General features: G+C 38.9%; 1 protein-coding gene across 1 annotated transcript in view; it reads right to left on the bottom strand.

Moving 5' to 3' along the window:
• PCNXL2 (pecanex-like 2 (Drosophila)) overlaps window positions 1–17,404 on the bottom strand; it is a 155,156-nt gene that overhangs the window by 112,196 nt on the left and 25,556 nt on the right. Inside the window, exons 9-12 of the mRNA XM_009329229.1 lie at window positions 8,870–9,005; window positions 5,568–5,710; window positions 4,093–4,246; window positions 3,964–3,996 (exon numbers count right to left, since the gene is read on the bottom strand). Of these exons, the coding sequence (XP_009327504.1) occupies window positions 3,964–3,996; window positions 4,093–4,246; window positions 5,568–5,710; window positions 8,870–9,005 (466 nt within the window). The remainder of the gene's footprint in view (window positions 1–3,963; window positions 3,997–4,092; window positions 4,247–5,567; window positions 5,711–8,869; window positions 9,006–17,404) is intronic.

The following is a 17,404-nucleotide window of genomic DNA, read 5'->3' as shown; positions in this document are numbered from 1 at the left end:
TTCTTTTTATTTAATATAAAAAAAAAAAAAAAAAAAAAAAAAAAAGGGGGGGGGGGGGGGGGCAAAGCCCTCTTGTGCCTGCCACTGACAGGCCAAGCTAGGCAGCCCTTCACCAAAATGGGCATGTGGCAGTGCAACTTATCAACAAGATATTTTAGATATTAAGGGCTCATTTTGTTCTACTAGACAAACTCATCAAATTTTGGCATGCAAAACTACTCCACTCTGCATTCTCCTTCAGAAGAATTTAAATAATGAAGCAGGATTCCTTTTGTATTTTACATCTCATTTGTTGAACAATCATTTTTTTCTCCACTGATAAAAATTTCAGTGAAAACTCTTCCTTTCCCTAAGTCTGCCAAAAAACATCACTGACTTTCAGGTCCATGTTTCTCATGAATATGTTTCAGAAACATATTCACATCCTACAAACACAGCACTGGTGCATCTTGTATTTTGATAAAAATATTAAAATTTTCAACGAAGCTAGAATAATTTCACAAACGCTTCGATTTAGTAAAATAGCACTTTTGGACTGCAAAGCATATTGATGGAGAAATTTCAGAAAGATCTAATGATTTTTTTGTTTGTGGGTGCACACATGCAAGAGGAAAAAGACAGAAGGCTTTATATAAAAAGAAAAGTGTGTGTGCTCAGTTCTACAGAAAAGCTCACAGGGACAAATTAAAAATACTTTTTAAGTGCCTTATGGGATTTATGAAACTGCCTGTGGTAGCTACCCAACTGACTTAGCTATCTGCTTTGGCAGGTAATGGGACCGAGACAATGAAGTTATGCAAGCTATTTTGTACATCTTAAGAGCATGACTGCAATCTTTCAAAGCTCAAATGCCTTTGTAAACGTGAGCTAGATCCTGAGCTATACAGGTGTCTTATGAGGGACTTACAGAGAAGCTTTCATGATCCTTCAATATAGCCATTTACTACAGACACAGCCTTTATTGCCCAATCTGCTGCTGCCTCTAACCAGTATCAAGAAACTCTGCAGTCAAAGCCACTTGTCTAAAACCTTGAAATGCACACAATAAGGATCTCTTGGATCTCTGAATTTAATACCCTGCAGTCACTGGCACCTCACTTATATTCTGCTGTTAATAAACTGATACAACTCACACTTGGGATGAACTTTATTTTCTTCTCCCCACCACTCCAGTGAGGAGGCTGTTCCCAAATTTCACCATCCTAGAACCACGTACCCCTGTATGAACAGCAACTAAAGGCCACCAGCCCCCAAAGGACCAGAACTGGAAAGGCTAAAACACAGTCTGACAGGAAAATTAGGATCTCATCTTGTAGCAGGCAACGGTACTAAACCTGCAGCTACGATAAACGCCAGTAGCCAGCATTAGCTGTAGAACCTGGGAAGTTCCAACTTAAACACCAAAGCTGATCAAAACAGAGCTATTAGCACAATTCAATAACATTAGTATAAATTAATATAAAATTCAAAACATTAGCTGAGTTAGATAGGTTCTTTATATATTGAAATTCATCCCTTACCACAATAACAGTATACAGACAATAGACAGTGTTCAACTCAGAGACCCTTGCTGTCACAGCACGGTACGGGGCAAAAAATAATCTTATCTCCGATGAAATTGAACCAGACTACCAGACTTTATAGGATTTAGTCAGCAAGCTCTTCCTCAACACCAGGAAGTGAACACATTGGCATTCGGAAGGAATTCAGAACAAAAGCTTTCTGCATCCCTAAGCACTGTGTTTTCTGAATTCACTGGATGGTATTTTAAAACAGAGTCTTTCGAAATGCTATAGGCTAGAGATGACAAAGTCACATCAAACAGTAACAAAGTCCACATGTGAGAGATGGGGAAGAAGTTTGGAACCTCCTTGGCAGGCATGGATAACATAAGGCATTAGCAGCTACTCATGGATCCAAGAATAGAAATTAATTTAGCGTGCAAATCTGTGGCTCACAATGGTTTGTTTCACACTGAAAAATCTCATCTGTATTTTCATTCATGGACATGGTACTGATCATTCTTTAGTCCCTCTGCTGTTCCGCATCCTTACATTAACATCAAGAGATGTTATTCTCTTTAATTTTAATGTAGTGACATGAATTATGAAACAGTACATAGAGTATCTTTTCTCGCCTTCTTGTTGTCTTATTTTTCATGGTGCTTCTTAGCTCAAGCAAGCCTTCACAAACACCTATTGTGTTAAAAAGATATAATGTAGAAATAGCTAATCTTCTAGTTTAACTTTATCTGTAATGCCTCCCACCTTTAAAACCCTCTGTGGAAAAACTCTCTACATTTTATTTCCATTGGAGTTCGTATGGTGCACCACAGAGTTTGCAAGAAAATGTCCCTGATAAACAAAGTTTTAGGAAAGCATATGGAAGGAAGATGGGAATACACCTAATGTTACTTTGCTACACTACTGCATGACACACAGAATACAACATGGTGAATAATACTTGTTACAGTATTGTGGGAGTCTGAAATGCAAACCTGGATTCTGCACAAAAAATGTTCTATTTAAACTTCATTAGCTACTTTGTCTTTATTACTATAAAAAAATATGGGCTAGATAGGTTTATAATGAAGTTTTGATTAAACTTTAAACAAATGTACATGTTACTAATGTCTGAATAAGCACAAACTTTGATTACAGTTCACATTATTATGTCTAGACACGTGCTAGTTGAACTGATAAATAATATTATTTTAGTCCCCAAAAAACCAACTTTTTACTGAGGTAGCAGTATTTCTTTAGTGTATTGAAAATATTACCCTGCAATGCGTAAGTTGCTGTTTATTAGCCTTCCCTACTTCTTACACAGACAGGTATTTCCTGTGAATGCATTATAACCGACAATACCGTAAGTTCACCCCATAATAACTGGCGTGGAAAAGAAACTAAGGATCTTCTGAAATCCATCTCAGTGAAAGGTCTAGCATACACTTGTAAATAACCTCAATTTCAAGTTCAGCCTGTATTTCTAGCCTCTAAACTGACAAAAATAATTGCTCCCTGCCAAAGGGAAATAAATCAGCAGACCTGCAGTTTTCAACATGCTGTTTTTGAACCCAGAGGGAAGAGAGGGGGTCCTCAAAAACATTTAAGGAGCTAAATAAGAAATGTGAGCAACTAAGTAGCCGGTGTAAAAGCAAGCAAGGGACCTTGTGACCACTGAAACGTCTTCCAAGATCCGCAAATCAAGAACGCGGAGACACTGTGACAGATGGAGGGGTCAGGTTGCAGTTGTAGGATGATGCTCCTAAACCAGTCCTATAATGAGGACAGACTTGGGTAAGGAACTGTTTCTCTGCAAGGTGGTTGTCACTGTCAGAGTTCAGTTTCTTGGATATACTCAACAGACAAATAGCAACCAGCAAAGATCCTTACAGCCTGTGTTCACCCACGGATTCGGCCATTTCTACAGGACACAAGCACAGAAACTGTGACCATATTATAACAAAGGCAAAACACCTGTGCCATTTGATGAGCTAATATTACTGTTGAGAAATACATCTGCAATACCAGATTTGGGGCGGGGGGTGGGGGGGTGGATCAATCCCCAATCTCAAAAAGAAAGATTTAAAGCCCCAACTGACCAATGACTGAGGTGCTAATCTGGAACTTCTGCCATTTTCAGTCACTATTTCTAGAAAGAAAAAGGTTGTCTGATGCCACAGGATTGAATTTCAGCAAACTAGTCCAGATGCATTTGTTTTTACTGCATATTTTAGCTTAAAGAAAAAGCACTTTTCTAATAGCAGTGATAAATTCAATTAGCTTAAAATTCATTAAATGTAGTACAAAGTCTCAAAATCACAGACATCATCTTCCTTATTTTCATAAATCACCTAGAACAGCAAACTACTTATACCTGTGTTTCACTGAACAGCCAACTGTTTCACAGTACACAAGTGATAATAAAGGAGAAAGATTTGTTATACTGGCCGAGACTTACATGTATTGGTGAAGCAGGATCAGGCTGAACACTCTAAAAACAGAACAAAAAAAAAAGTTTGCTTACAGAATTTTGCCTTCGTAGAAGTTAGAAGACAATTCAGCAATTGGATATGAACTTGTGCCCCACCTTCAGGAGAGAATACTGGCAGCTGGCCATCACGAGACAGAACAACAGAACCCAAATGTCTTTACAGAAGCCTTGATTCAGAGTCAGGAATCCAAGAAGTGAAACAAGAACAACTAGCAGGACAGCAAATACATTCTCCTTTATATCTTCTGTCCTATGTGAATAAAAGTGTTAAGAGAAGTACAAATATTTATATATTCATTAGAGGTCCATTTGCAGCTGGCATGAACTGTCAGTGCTGGAGCCACCAGAATTTACAGAATCTGAGGTTTTGCTCCCAAAACTACATTTCCACGTTCAACGGTACTTCACCCCCATGCCAAAGACCTTACCCACTGTGATAGCTAAGATGTATAGAAAAGAGGCATGTGCACTGAAGTCCAACACCCTCCAGTCTCACTTCCCAAATAGAATTCCACAGTGGAGCCGATTTGAATATAGGCAAGTGTATGTTTATAAAAAACAAGCAAACAACAACCCCAAACACTTTTAAATAAGGAAATAAGGCATTCATTTAATGAAAAATGTATGTCTGACAACAAAGAATTAGATGAAAGACCAAATTTGCATCTGATGTTTTATTCGTTTTATCTGTTCTATTAGAACATGGAAGCTGAGATAAAAAACAATGTTAATATTCAGGCTATAACAAAAGAGTTTATCAGCAGACGCTTTCCATGCAATTGAAACACAGAGATAAGACACCACAGATAAGTATCTGCTCTGGACCTAAGCTCTCTGACTATACAGCCTGATTTCTGCAGCGTGTAAAACTGTCATCTGACATTTCTGTTGTGGAGCCCGTATTAACATATATGGCATAGCACCCACCCATAAGCAGAGATAGGAGAGCCAGCAGCCATTAGGTATGTAGGCTAGCATCTTTGAAGCTCCTAGTAACCTGGCAGATTACCACGAGGTCTAATAGCAAAGGGCACTGCCTGAAGAGTCGATGCCAAATGAAACTGAGGGACTAGGAAAAGGAGAGATGCCAAGACAAAAATTTTCTCTAAACAAATAAAACTGAACTGGAACAGAGGGAGCAGCTGAAAGATCCCCTCCTGAATATTCACTCTATAAATTTTATTTTTTTTTTTTTTAAAGATTGGAGTACTTGGCTTACAATACCCCGGGACCCTTCCACTTCTGTATTTTTGCTCAAAAGACTGATTTTTCTCATCAGAAAGCTCAGAACCATTGGATCCAACAGCTGAGAGTCAAATTAAAGATTATTCTACAGGCCCGGTGCTCACATGAATCAAAGTCTCTGCTTGAAGATGAATGGTAGTGAGAACCACCAAAACTAACTCTGAAGAAAAACATTTTCTTCTACTTAAAGCAAACAAGCATCTGTCTACTCAACTAAGACACTAATATAATGCTCAATTTTTCCTTCTCTAGACATCTGCATTGCTTTATACATGTGGAGCCACACACTGTAACAGTACACGGAGTTGCACTTTAAAAAAGCTTACCTGTCCAACAACGCCAACAAGGTAAGCCGATCATACCAGACTTTAATCCATTTGCCAGGGAATATAACAAATCTGTAAAACTGCCTGTTCAGTTTCCGCTGTGCTGAAGAACATGAAGAATCCTCAGGGTCCTGGCTAGGTTGCTTTAAAAACAAACAAACCAGAAATACACAAAACACACTTTCACATTGACATATGGCTGCCAGCAAAACAGGTGTTTAAAAGGCCAAATTTACATGAAGTTTCAGATTATTATTTTTTTCTAAAAGGGATAGAGGGAGAATTTTTCTTCTTCATTTTAAATTAGAAACAGATATCACACCAGCTTAATTATTGCAGATGGACAGAAGCTATATCAATTGTGGAGCTCAACAGTTATAATATGCTTTAAACATAAATATTCATTAAAAAATAGTTATTTTTTAGTCCCGATCCACTTCTTGCCTAAAGTTTCTTTTTGAAGATTTTTCCATGCGTCAGGCTAATTACAGCACAACACAAAACCACACATGATAGGACAAATCCTTGTTTTTAACCAAAATATCGAGTAGGCTTCAAGGCCTAGAGGCATGACTTAACAACTCTCCTTCCAGAACACAGCTTTGTTTATCTTTCCTGAGATGCTTCTAACACCACATCAGGTGTGCATCCTCAAGAACAGCAAGAGGAGAAAAAAAAAATTTGCAAACAAGCATAAACGTCACTAGTTTAAGAGTCTCTAATCTTACCATCACAATCATAAATCCTTCCTTTTGAATATTGCTTTTGTCAGATTCTAAGGCCTTTTCCTCTTGCTTGTGTTTGAACGACAGCATTTCAGTTCTCCTCCAAATCTACACCTGCACTCCTTCACCAACACTTGTGGGGAGGGAGGCTTATCTACAGACCATCAGCCAAAGGCTGCAAAGCTAGACAGAGAACCAAAAAACCTCTGCAAAGTAGTGATTCCTTTCCGAAGTACACCAATAATTGATTGGCGGGGCGGGGGATATTTTTCTTTCAAGAAGAATTTGTCTGAGATTTCTAATCAGTGTAAAGCCTAGTGGTTTTCAACCTCCTACCTCCCCATTGTTAAAGATAATTAATCAATATGAGAGAATATATCTATTATGGAACTCTAGACAATGTTTACATTATAATTATTTGTGTTTGATTAACATTCCTAGTCAGAGAAGGGGATTTCTGTGTGAAATAATTGATCACCTTCTTGAATTGTAACTGTCAGAAAAACTGATTTTTAAACAACCTGTCCACCTGCACAAAGGAATTGTTAAATTTTCTCTCAGATTATTGGCATAATTTCTAATCTTCACTTTCCAGGAAAAGGAATTTTACACATAATTTGCATGTGACTTAATGTATTGCTGCATGTCAGCTGGGAACCAACTCATTGATATCCTCAGTCTGCTGACCAACATAAGATAAACCAGGCTAGCTTAAGCTTTGGAGAAAGAAATTCAAGTTTATGCATTTTATCTCATGCCTCTGATTGACTGAGAGTGTACAGCCACACAAGTGCTGGGTAGCTCAAACACTATCAGCACAGGACAGTAACTCATTCATGTTTCTGAGCATTCAGACATGCCAGGGGATGCCGGGCTGTTCAGCATTCTTTCATTTGTTAACAATTCCAAGTAATTTAAAAGCTGTGAGACTGATTGCAATCCTTTCACCATGCTGACTGTAAAATCTAAAAGTAGTTTAGGTACTCCACATTTTAATATTTCTATTACCACTGTAAAAAGTCGCTTAATTATGGAGTTGGGGCATTTTTAAAGAAAAAAACGTATTTTAAAATATTACAGTTGCTAATACTGGCATAGTTTTGTTTCTCTTGGGTCCTATTTCCCAACAGAAACTAATGTGAAACTCAATCAACTGCAATCATTAAATTCACTCATCTGATCTAGAATGCTCACTATAACTAAATAAAAAAATCAAAATGGTGGCAAAGAGTCCATTAAAAACACCTAAGGATCTGATTGTTCGTTCCTCAGAACAGCTTAACATGTATTTAACTGAGTGCATAAGTGAACATTTTGGCTCCTGAGGAACTGCAACGTTTGGATGAAGTCCGTTACATGAAGCTTGCAGCACTTGGGCTGGAGTCAGATTTTGGAGCTGCGTTTGGGAAACTCCCTGACTAGCCCTGAGCAAGTCACTAAATTTAATTGTGCCTCCTATCAAAAAAGGGCTTATAAAAATTCACTTCGTAAGTTTATATGGTGTCAGAGACAGCCTGAAACCCTAGCTTTATTGAAATCAATGACAAAACTTTTCCTGACTTACATAGGCTCAGAACTTCATGTTTAATAAAAAAACCCCAAAAAACCAAAAAACACAGAAACCAGGAAGTTCTGAAATTACTGCCCAGCCTTGTTATAAACTTGCTATGTGATCTTGAGCAAGGTATCATACTTCTTAATGGTGCAGTTTTCCCAGAAGAGGAAAAAAAAGAGCATGATAATTGTTCTCTAGTTTACAGGCAGTTTACAAGATTATGAATATCTAGAAAACATCTGAGCCTTTAGATGGAAGTCTCTGTCCAAATCTGAAATACACAATTCAGGACAATTTCCTGATTTTTAATTTAAAATAGTTCCTTTATACAGGTTGCTTCTAGCTTTAAGTTCCTGTGCAAAATCTAAGATGAGAGATAATTAACTGGCATTTTAAGGTTTTTCATAAATATCAAACTAGAATTTGCCACGGAAGAAAAGAAAAGGTTGAAGTTATTACAAAAGGAATTGTAAAAACAGATTACAGCCTTAAGCCATTGGTCACAGACCCCCAAACACTGTAAAGTTCAAGTACATCTACATATTACCATACAAACTGAACTCTGAGGGCCTTTTTCTTTTACCAGCTGCATTGAGGAGGTGGCTTTGACATTCCACAACAGACATCCAGAAGTCAGGTTGCCTGATTCAGAAAAGTGAAACCAGACATGCGGTTTTAGGATAGTAATGAATCTGGAATAAACACTTTATACCACTAAAATCTGGTGCTGTGTCTAAAATCCCAACAGCTGTGTCCTCTTTCTTGCAAATGAAATAAGACCGAAGATAGAAGATCAACTTTTTAGGTGATGGAGTCTTTAAGTACTCCCCTAGGACACTATTCAGTGTCAGTAGAAAGCAGCTGAATTGCATCTATCAACATAAAATACATCTTCTCCCACATGAGCAATACCAGGAAAAGTAGTATAGAAAAATCAGTGAAACCGTCTCAGGAACAAGCCTGCAGCATTTGTTTATAAAGCAGTTTATCAAAATGCTAGAAACTGAGATATTACAATGTACCCGTGGGCTTTCTGAAAGGGTCCTTCGTGCCACCATCAGTAGGAGCTGCTGCTGAAGCGCGCTTGCTGCTTGATCCCCGGAAGACGGTTCTTGGCTCTCTGAAGTGGTAGTACTAGAGGAGCTGAACTGTATTTCACTGCGCACAGAGAGAAGAAAGGAAAGAGACTGTTTTAAGAAGCAGTATTTTCCTAGTATCTCTGAAACATTACAGGAGGAAGCCTGTAATTACATTACCGGTTGGCTCACAGGACATGGAACCTTCCACCTCCGTACCTGAAACCTAGCCGAGGCCCACAAAGCAGCTACCACCCAAATTTAGATACACATGGTCTACTACATCCACTGCAGAGAAACAGATACTTCTGTATCATAATTTTTCTCATCCTGAGATGAACACCTACAATGAATCACACTTCAGAAGTGCCTTTTTCTGTCCACTGACAATAATTCAGGTCAAGAGCTGCATATCTACAGAGCAAAACTGCAGGGTAGCTACTGCAGAGATCCTGGATTAGCTTTCAAACAAGCTCACTTAGGTACCAAGCTAGTCTGGCCTCACCTGCACTGAACTCGGTGAGTACTAATTTACCCTACTGAGAATTCAGGCTACAAGAACTTCCTTCTGCCCTAGCAAGATGACAACAATACATGAGCTAATTTACATAAGGCTAGCTCAGGTATCCCCCGTACTAAGCATGAACTCACCCTGGGAGGGCCCTGAACAAGATGCTGGGTTTTTTTCCCCCCGTGTTTACTGCTTTATGTGGTAGATACAGCACTTAAACAGTTTGCTTGAGGAAATCTTCTGGACTTACAGCAGCAATACCTGTTGGGTTGCAGAAATGGTGTGCTACCATGACACAACTGACTGGGTCTCAGCAAGAACTATACTGAAATGAAATAATTGTTACTTGGGGAAAAGACCTATTTTGAATACTTCTTGCTTATTCTCTTCCAAATAGGGTTTATACATCAGGCGCCCTGCTCTGAGCTCATTACCCCCCTGCCTCTGGGTGCCTGCCTTGGGCTCTTACTACTTTCATATCTGCATGAGGTGGAAGCACCTCAGTGCTCATGCAAGGTAGTCAATACCTATTGTTCCTATTTTCCATGAAGGAAAGACAAGCAGGAAGAAACTAGAGCGATCTGCCTACAGTCAGCCAGGAAGCCTGTGGCAGGGCAAAGAATAAAGCTCTCATCTTGCATACCCTATGCTTGCCCCCAAGCCACCTTATTAGTTTTAGTCAACTCAACCTTCCTTGCCTTTAAGCGCCAATTCCCAAAGCCTGTCATGTAACCCTGGTTAAGCTCAACAAAAGGGGCTTTAAAATTGTGGCTGTCCTGCACGTAGCTGGCTCTTAACTTAAGCTGCAGTGGCTAGCGCTGTGCTGGGATAAGGTTCAATGTCTGGATTACTTAGAAGCAGGATTGAAGAGTCACACAAACAGCTTGAAAGGCGCACACTCTCTCCTTCTCCCCTCCAGGACTTGCTAGCTCTGCCTGGACCAACAGGAACACCAGCAGCCTCGGGATGTCACCAGAGGAGCCATCCTGCCTCTGATCTCTAAGCCAGGTAGTTTAGTTTTTTCAAAGCCTTGACTGCCATCAGGCTTGGATCCCAGACCTGATATTCACCATCTGCCACTCCGGCAGAGCTGAGTAGAAATGACAGCACCTCACGTTCCTGACCCTAATGGCTTCCCCTGCACTCCCCACTCCTCCTGCTACAGGCAGAAGCATGATCTGCTCCACAGAGCCAGGACAGCTGTCATGTTCCCTTTGGACAGTACTAGGAAATGAGGACTTGGTCCAACACAACCCACTTGATGTCCCAGCCACAAGGCAGCTCTCTGTAAGAACGTATCTCCTTTGTGGGTCTTGTTTAGCACCCTCTCAGCAGTCAATAACAAAAGAGTACAGAAGGGATGAGAACTGATCCAAATCCTAGATCTCAACCAAAAGATTTAGGCAGGAGGAAAGGGGAGGAAGCCTAGAGGCATGCCTCCCAGGAGGAAGATTCCCACAGATATGGACTACAGAGGACAGCCATGCCTTTTGCATATTTTGAAGTGCCCTACTCAAGGGCGACCTTGTCCAGCTTGAAGGAAAGCAATGGATTTTTGTTTCCTCAGGATGAGCTGTCCTGTTCCTTGTCATTGTGGGTGCAACCCTGGGACTCCCTGTTCACAGCAGGAAAAAGGCAAATGTAGCCCAGGTTATGCAGGAACACTACCCTGGGAATTCCTGCCCAAAAGGCGACCCAACAAAACAGTAGGGGAATAGAACAGTGGCTGCTCACGCCTTCCTAAACGAAGAGCTAATCTCCAATAACTTTCTGCATCTTTAGCTGTCCTTTTACAAAAGCCAAGTAGAGTCAAGAGTATTTCTAGATTGGACCATGTCTTTAATCCCACATTTACCAAGAATGGAAATGGCAGAAGGACAGATAGATAGGCCAAGATATTCCCCTGGTACTCTGCTCTATCAGTTCTCAGAAATCAAAATTCTTTTACTCATAAGACTTCTTCCAAGAAAAAACTTAAGAGATCAAATCATCTCCCACCAGACTTGAAGATAACTGAAAAGCCGAGAGAGCCCATAGCCTGTTTTCTGTTTATAGAAAAAATTCACAGCTCCACCTATCAGCAACTGGCAGAGGAGTCCGCAAGCAGCTGTGGCACTGACTGTGGGAAAAAGTCAGAAACTTCATGGGCCTGAAAAGGCAATTAGGGCAGAGAAGTTGGGGAAGGCAGAGCTAGCAAAGCAACAATTCCAAAATCAGAAGCCGTCATCTGGCCTTCATCTGCCTCCTATGCCTTTTATTCATCAGCCTCATCTCTCTGTATCTTCTTACTCTTTCCTCATCTTCCGTTCCCCTCAGCTTCTGTTTGCTAGTTTTTTCCTCCTTATCCCTATTTTCCACACAACCTCCTTCTGACATTCACTTGCTACCCCCCTGATGCTGAATTGCTTGCACAGCTACTTAGAAGCTGTATGTCTCATCTGATGACATCATTATCACACTGACAGCAAATACCAGTAAGAAATGCGATGGTGGTGTTTGTGTTTTTGTAAGCCTGTAAACTAGATTTCATAAATTTATTACCATATATAAATAGGAGCAAACACTCTCTAATCATAAAATCATCATAACAGAGCTGATCGCAGTATAACATGGAATCTTACTAAATAGAAAATCTATTCATTTGCAGAATCAAATTAATGTTATCAAGATCTACTACAGTAAACCGCACTCCTAATGTAAGCAAAGGTATAATTGAACTAAATTTTGAATAATAAATTATTAACTAAAAATATCTTTGATAAACATACAACCTATGCAGATTAAATGCAAAAGCTACATAGCACCCTCTACCGATAACTGGTTATAAAGTCAGGAATTTTTTTCTGGCTCTTAATTCAGTTTTGTAAGAACACTGAGTAAACATAAGCTAGTTGAGCAATCGCATAACACTGAGAATGTTTTAGTATAACCACATAGCACTGGAAAAATCTTCCTTCTCTCTTGCTGATTAGTCTGTGACAGTTGCCTTATGCCACTGACAATTTGGCCCAAGCCATTCAAATATAACCCAGCCTAAGCCATGCCCTTTGTTAAGGGATGACTCCTCTTCATGTTTTTTTCCCCATGTTTGCTATGATCGGGTTTGTCACATAATTATCCAGTCTTAATGCAGCTATCACTTTTGCATATTTCAATTTTCTTACATACTTTTAAGTTGCTTTTTAGTTTAAGTCTTGTTATTTGGTAGTACAATGGGGAACTGTAAATCATCTGCTGCTTAAAAAAAGCAGTATCCACAACTAGTGGGTTTAATCTCAGTCCTGAATTGTGCAATACTCTGGTCGGATTAGTGCTGGCAGCTTTGTAGTGGAGACCTAATGAGCAATAAGTAGAGATGTAGCAAGAGGCCTGTGTGATGAGGTGTAAAAGTGGTTGGGACATGAAATGGCAGGGAGGCCATTTTAGGTGAGAAGCTGCTGAGGCAGCAGTAGGTGGTAGGTAGACATCACCTTTCAATAAGAATACAATTAATCCAGAATACATATTTTAAAAGTAACCACTAAGGAAGGTTAAGCTAAGGATCTCTCTTAAATCTTGTTCGCATTTTGCTACTCATGCAACAGGATTTGGAGAGGATTTTTGGCATTTGTTTTAACTAGCAATAACAACACCCCTAATGATAAGATAGAATACCCAGGTTTACAGAATGGGAAAGCTGGATGTACTGATTTACTGACATAATAGACAGAAAAGGATCTAAGATCACTGTTAAAGTTTTGCAATAGACTACAAAATGAGCAGTGGTACCTATTACGTTCATTAAGTCAGATACTACATACAGACAGAAAGGCCTTGTAAAGCATGTTACCAGTAGCGTTGTGGGCAATATGAAGGCAGGAAGTTACGAATGCCTTCTTACTCAGGTGTAAGAATGGGATCCACTCGGTACACTCTTACTTCTCAGTATTCAGATTTTTTTATTTTGATAACAAGCAAATTGATCATTTGTAAGCCTATTACATTTCAGAGCAAAGATAAATGTACTAACAACTTCAAAAACAAACAGCATGTACTAGCCAATAAACTAGAGGATGCATTTTGAGAAGATGCAGCTTTACTGGAATTAATGCATTAACAGCACGCATAGTTCCATTATCTCCAGAGTCTTAAAACATCCCTTTTCACTCTCCTTATGAAAGGGTGAGGGGAGGGAAGAGAAGCCAGTCCCAAAAGCTAAAGGACTACCGAAGCTCCTAGTCTTGAGCAGGATTTTGCTGCCATCATGTGGCGTTCTGTTGAGTCTCATTCTGCTGAAAACACTTCCCTGCCCTGTGTTCACAGACTGAAAGAGAGGCTAAAAAGCCCTACAAATCCAGGAAAGGATTTTAACTGGCCAAGTTAACACAAGGGTTTTCTCCTGTCCCTAGCAAGCCAGCAGGAAAATGCTACTGAGTTTGCAAAGAGTACTTTTCAGAAAAATCAATGGCTTCCTTATAATTCAAACACTACCAGTTTCAGCATGCATATGCACACACCACACTCACTTAGGTGTTCAAGCAGCACTACGCTCAGTGACCAGCTCATCTGAAATAACTGAATCCCAAAAGGAACTATATAATATTTGTCGCATCCATTTCAAGATGTGCACGGCTGCAAAACTTCACAACCTGCCAAGCAGCTTTAAGAAATCTTTACGAGTCAGCAGCCTATTACTAAAGCAATGGGTGATCTTTGTTATTTGAGTCACCTTGCTGAGAAATATAAATAAGCTTTAGTGATACAGTATTTTGTCATTCTAAAATGGCATTTTGAAACACTAAAAATAATTTTTAAAAAATCTGCTTATAAGTCTACTTTCTCCTATGAGGAATAAACCTCAAAGGTTCACGGAATGTTCCAGAAATGAACATACTAAAGTATTAATGGATTTTTACAGGAGACGTACAGTACCGCTAAGGCATTCAGATAGATACTGTCATATAGTATAATGCACTCAAGCAGCTTATTCAGGGATGTGAATGTAAATCAAATACATTAACTCATTGATTTGAAGTTCTCTCTTTTGCCTGGGGCCAGAAACACTAGCACTCCACAGCTGAACTGGCAGGTAACTTAAATTATTTTCTTAGGACTTGTTAGTCACTATTTTGCTGCAACTACTTCTTTTTAACCTATTGGCCTTGCTGTTGCCGAAAAAAAAAAACAAAAAAAAATTTAAGCAAAAATTTTTTTCTTAATGGAGTTCTCTATCTGTACTGCAAAGCATTTTAGACTCAAACTACAATATAGCTTCTTAGAAGCCTGGTTTTAGTGTCAGAGCCTCATCTAAAAAAGTGAGGAGTTTAGAAGACCAATTGCTCAGAAGATGCAAAGTGCAATATGAATGAATGAATTGTACTGGTATGGGTGAGCCATGTGTAATAATAAAACATACATAAATACAATTATATACATACATAAAATTACATTATTTTAATAATTATATACATAAATTTAAAAATATACATGACCAAGAAAGCAGGAGAAGGCTCAAACTAAAATAATTATTTTTTTAAAGGTATACAGCAAGTTAGGTGTATATATACAATTAATTTCAAGTGAAAGCCCAAGTGTCACTTAGGCAGGAAGGAGAATCTGCAGCTGAGATAAAGATTTGTTATTTTTTTTTCCCTCAGGGCTGGGCAATCATTCTTTCTGCTCCAGTTCTCAAATATTTCAGCTGCATGCCATACATCCATTTCTGTGGCCTATCTTACATATTTATTTTAAACTCCAGCTTCTATTACACATAGGCAGCACAGTAGCCTCCTGACGCAATATATGGCTACTGCTGACTGTTGCCAGACACATTAAATGATAAACTGCAGCAAGAGGTCCAGCACTTAAACCTATACATGCATTTGAATGAATCAAGTGCTTTTGCATCATGAAGTTGAATCGCTGTTGGTAAAAACTTGGATTGTTCTGAAGAGACACCAACTCTCTATCTCTCGAAAAATCAATACGTGCATATAATGATACCATCCTGCACAGAACTGGGAGTTTCAATATGGTTTTCTTCTCAGGAGTTTAACACAGGAGAGAAGGAAATGGGCTCAAGAATACAAGCAGTATTCTTATAAATTGCATTCGCTAAAACCCAGAGTATTTCTTGAAAAAAATATAATTGGCCAAATGCTTCCACAGCTTGTGTGGGCACAACTCCAGTTGGCTTTAGAAGATCTAATACTTGATTTGAGAGACAGAATTGGCCTATCCTCAAAAAGCAACCCTTAGCTTTTTTCCTACTCAAGAAAAAAAACTCCACAAAAACCATTTTTCCTTGGAGCTACACACATTTCAGTTTTTCAGCTAACACAGAGAGCATTCCCAGGTTGGCATGGACATATCCACATCAGGATTTTGTGTATGGACCACCTTCTGTATTTTCTGAAATGTAGTTAACCACAGCACATACGTGTCTGCACACACACCAAAGAAAGCTCTGTGCTTTAAATGGAAAAAATTGCAAGGATGCAGAGAAAAGTGCTCAAACACCCATAAATACTATTGGGTATCTAGCATGACCCTACACTGGCATGCTCTTCAGGGATGTTTACTGGTCTGTTCTCATCTCAGATCTGAATACCCATGAACACGTCAGAGATGGACTGCAATATACCTGAGCAAAACAGCATGGGAAAAATGCAAAACATTTTTTGGAAATAAATCCAGCCCTTCTTGAAATTAAATTTGTTCACATTAGCTAGCAAAATGCTATGCTGAAATAAAAATCATGGTGATAGAATCAGTAAAACTTATGTAGGAAAACATCTGAGTCTCACAGTGCTATCATGCCTGTGAACTGCTTCGGGCAGTACCGTGGAAGTTTTGGATAGTTTATTCCTGATTGGGAATATTTGCAAAATTATTTGAAGCAGAAAAGCAGAAAGAACAAATAATTTGAATGCATAATCATTACAGCATCTCACGGATTATCATCTGAATATAGCCAGTTATTTAACAACTTTATACCTAACAGTATTATATTTTGATATTGGATGTTGTGTTCAAGGTTTCTCCAAACACTATTCCTTTCGTTACTAAGAACACAATTTTACACATGGTAAAAAAATTAGAATACATTTCTGGTAGGAGCAAAACTACATAGAAACTATCAAAACAGTAGTGTGTTACATTAGTGCCCTCGAGTTTACTGTAAGCTTACCTTTTCTGTCTTTCGCAACATAAGTGAAAGAAGCAGATACAGGCTATACACTCAGGCAGCGTATCATTTTAGTACTTGATACTTGAGAAAAGAAACTGCAACAGTTTACATTAGTTAAACAGAGCTTTTCATAGATGTGAAATCAGGAACGACAACATACCTATAGATCAACCTCTTATATTCACATAATTTAGAAAGACAGAGCAGTATTTCATACACGTGCTAAGGACAGCTACATTACTGAGAGGTATCCAATACGGACATGTTTTTCTTCACTGTGTATGTACACACACACTGAAGGTGCTCAACCTTCTAAACAAGGGCCCCAGTATGCCAAGAAAGCACATGTAGAAAAAAATAAACATTTTAAAATGTATTAGCCTTGTACAGCAAGTATGCACAGAATATATGATTGCTGTTAAATTTCTATATTGGCATTGATATATACTTTATGGCCCTGTTAGCTTCTGTACTGGGGACAGATCATGCAACTCATGCAAAAATCATTAATTCTACTATTGTAATTACTGTAATTTTAGGGGCTTATGTTTTCACTGATATTCATAAGCCACTTTACATGTAATGCCTAGATAGCATGATAGCTCACATTTATCTTTTTGACTGCTTATCAAAACTCAGTTATTTAATTACAAGAGACATTCAAGGTAATTAAAGAAATTCCTGGGAAACGTCTGCTTTCTGTCACAGAGTGGGAGAAAAGGTGTGTCAGAGTGAGACCTCCTTATTTGCAAGACATTTATTAACTCCGACTTGTTTCTCCTGACCCCAGAAAACAGCTATA

Source organism: Pygoscelis adeliae, unplaced genomic scaffold, assembly GCF_000699105.1.
Source record: "Pygoscelis adeliae isolate BGI_AS28 unplaced genomic scaffold, ASM69910v1 Scaffold77, whole genome shotgun sequence".
Taxonomy (NCBI): domain Eukaryota; kingdom Metazoa; phylum Chordata; class Aves; order Sphenisciformes; family Spheniscidae; genus Pygoscelis; species Pygoscelis adeliae.
Note: the sequence above shows the minus strand (reverse complement) of the source record. Positions and strands in the feature narration are given on the sequence as shown.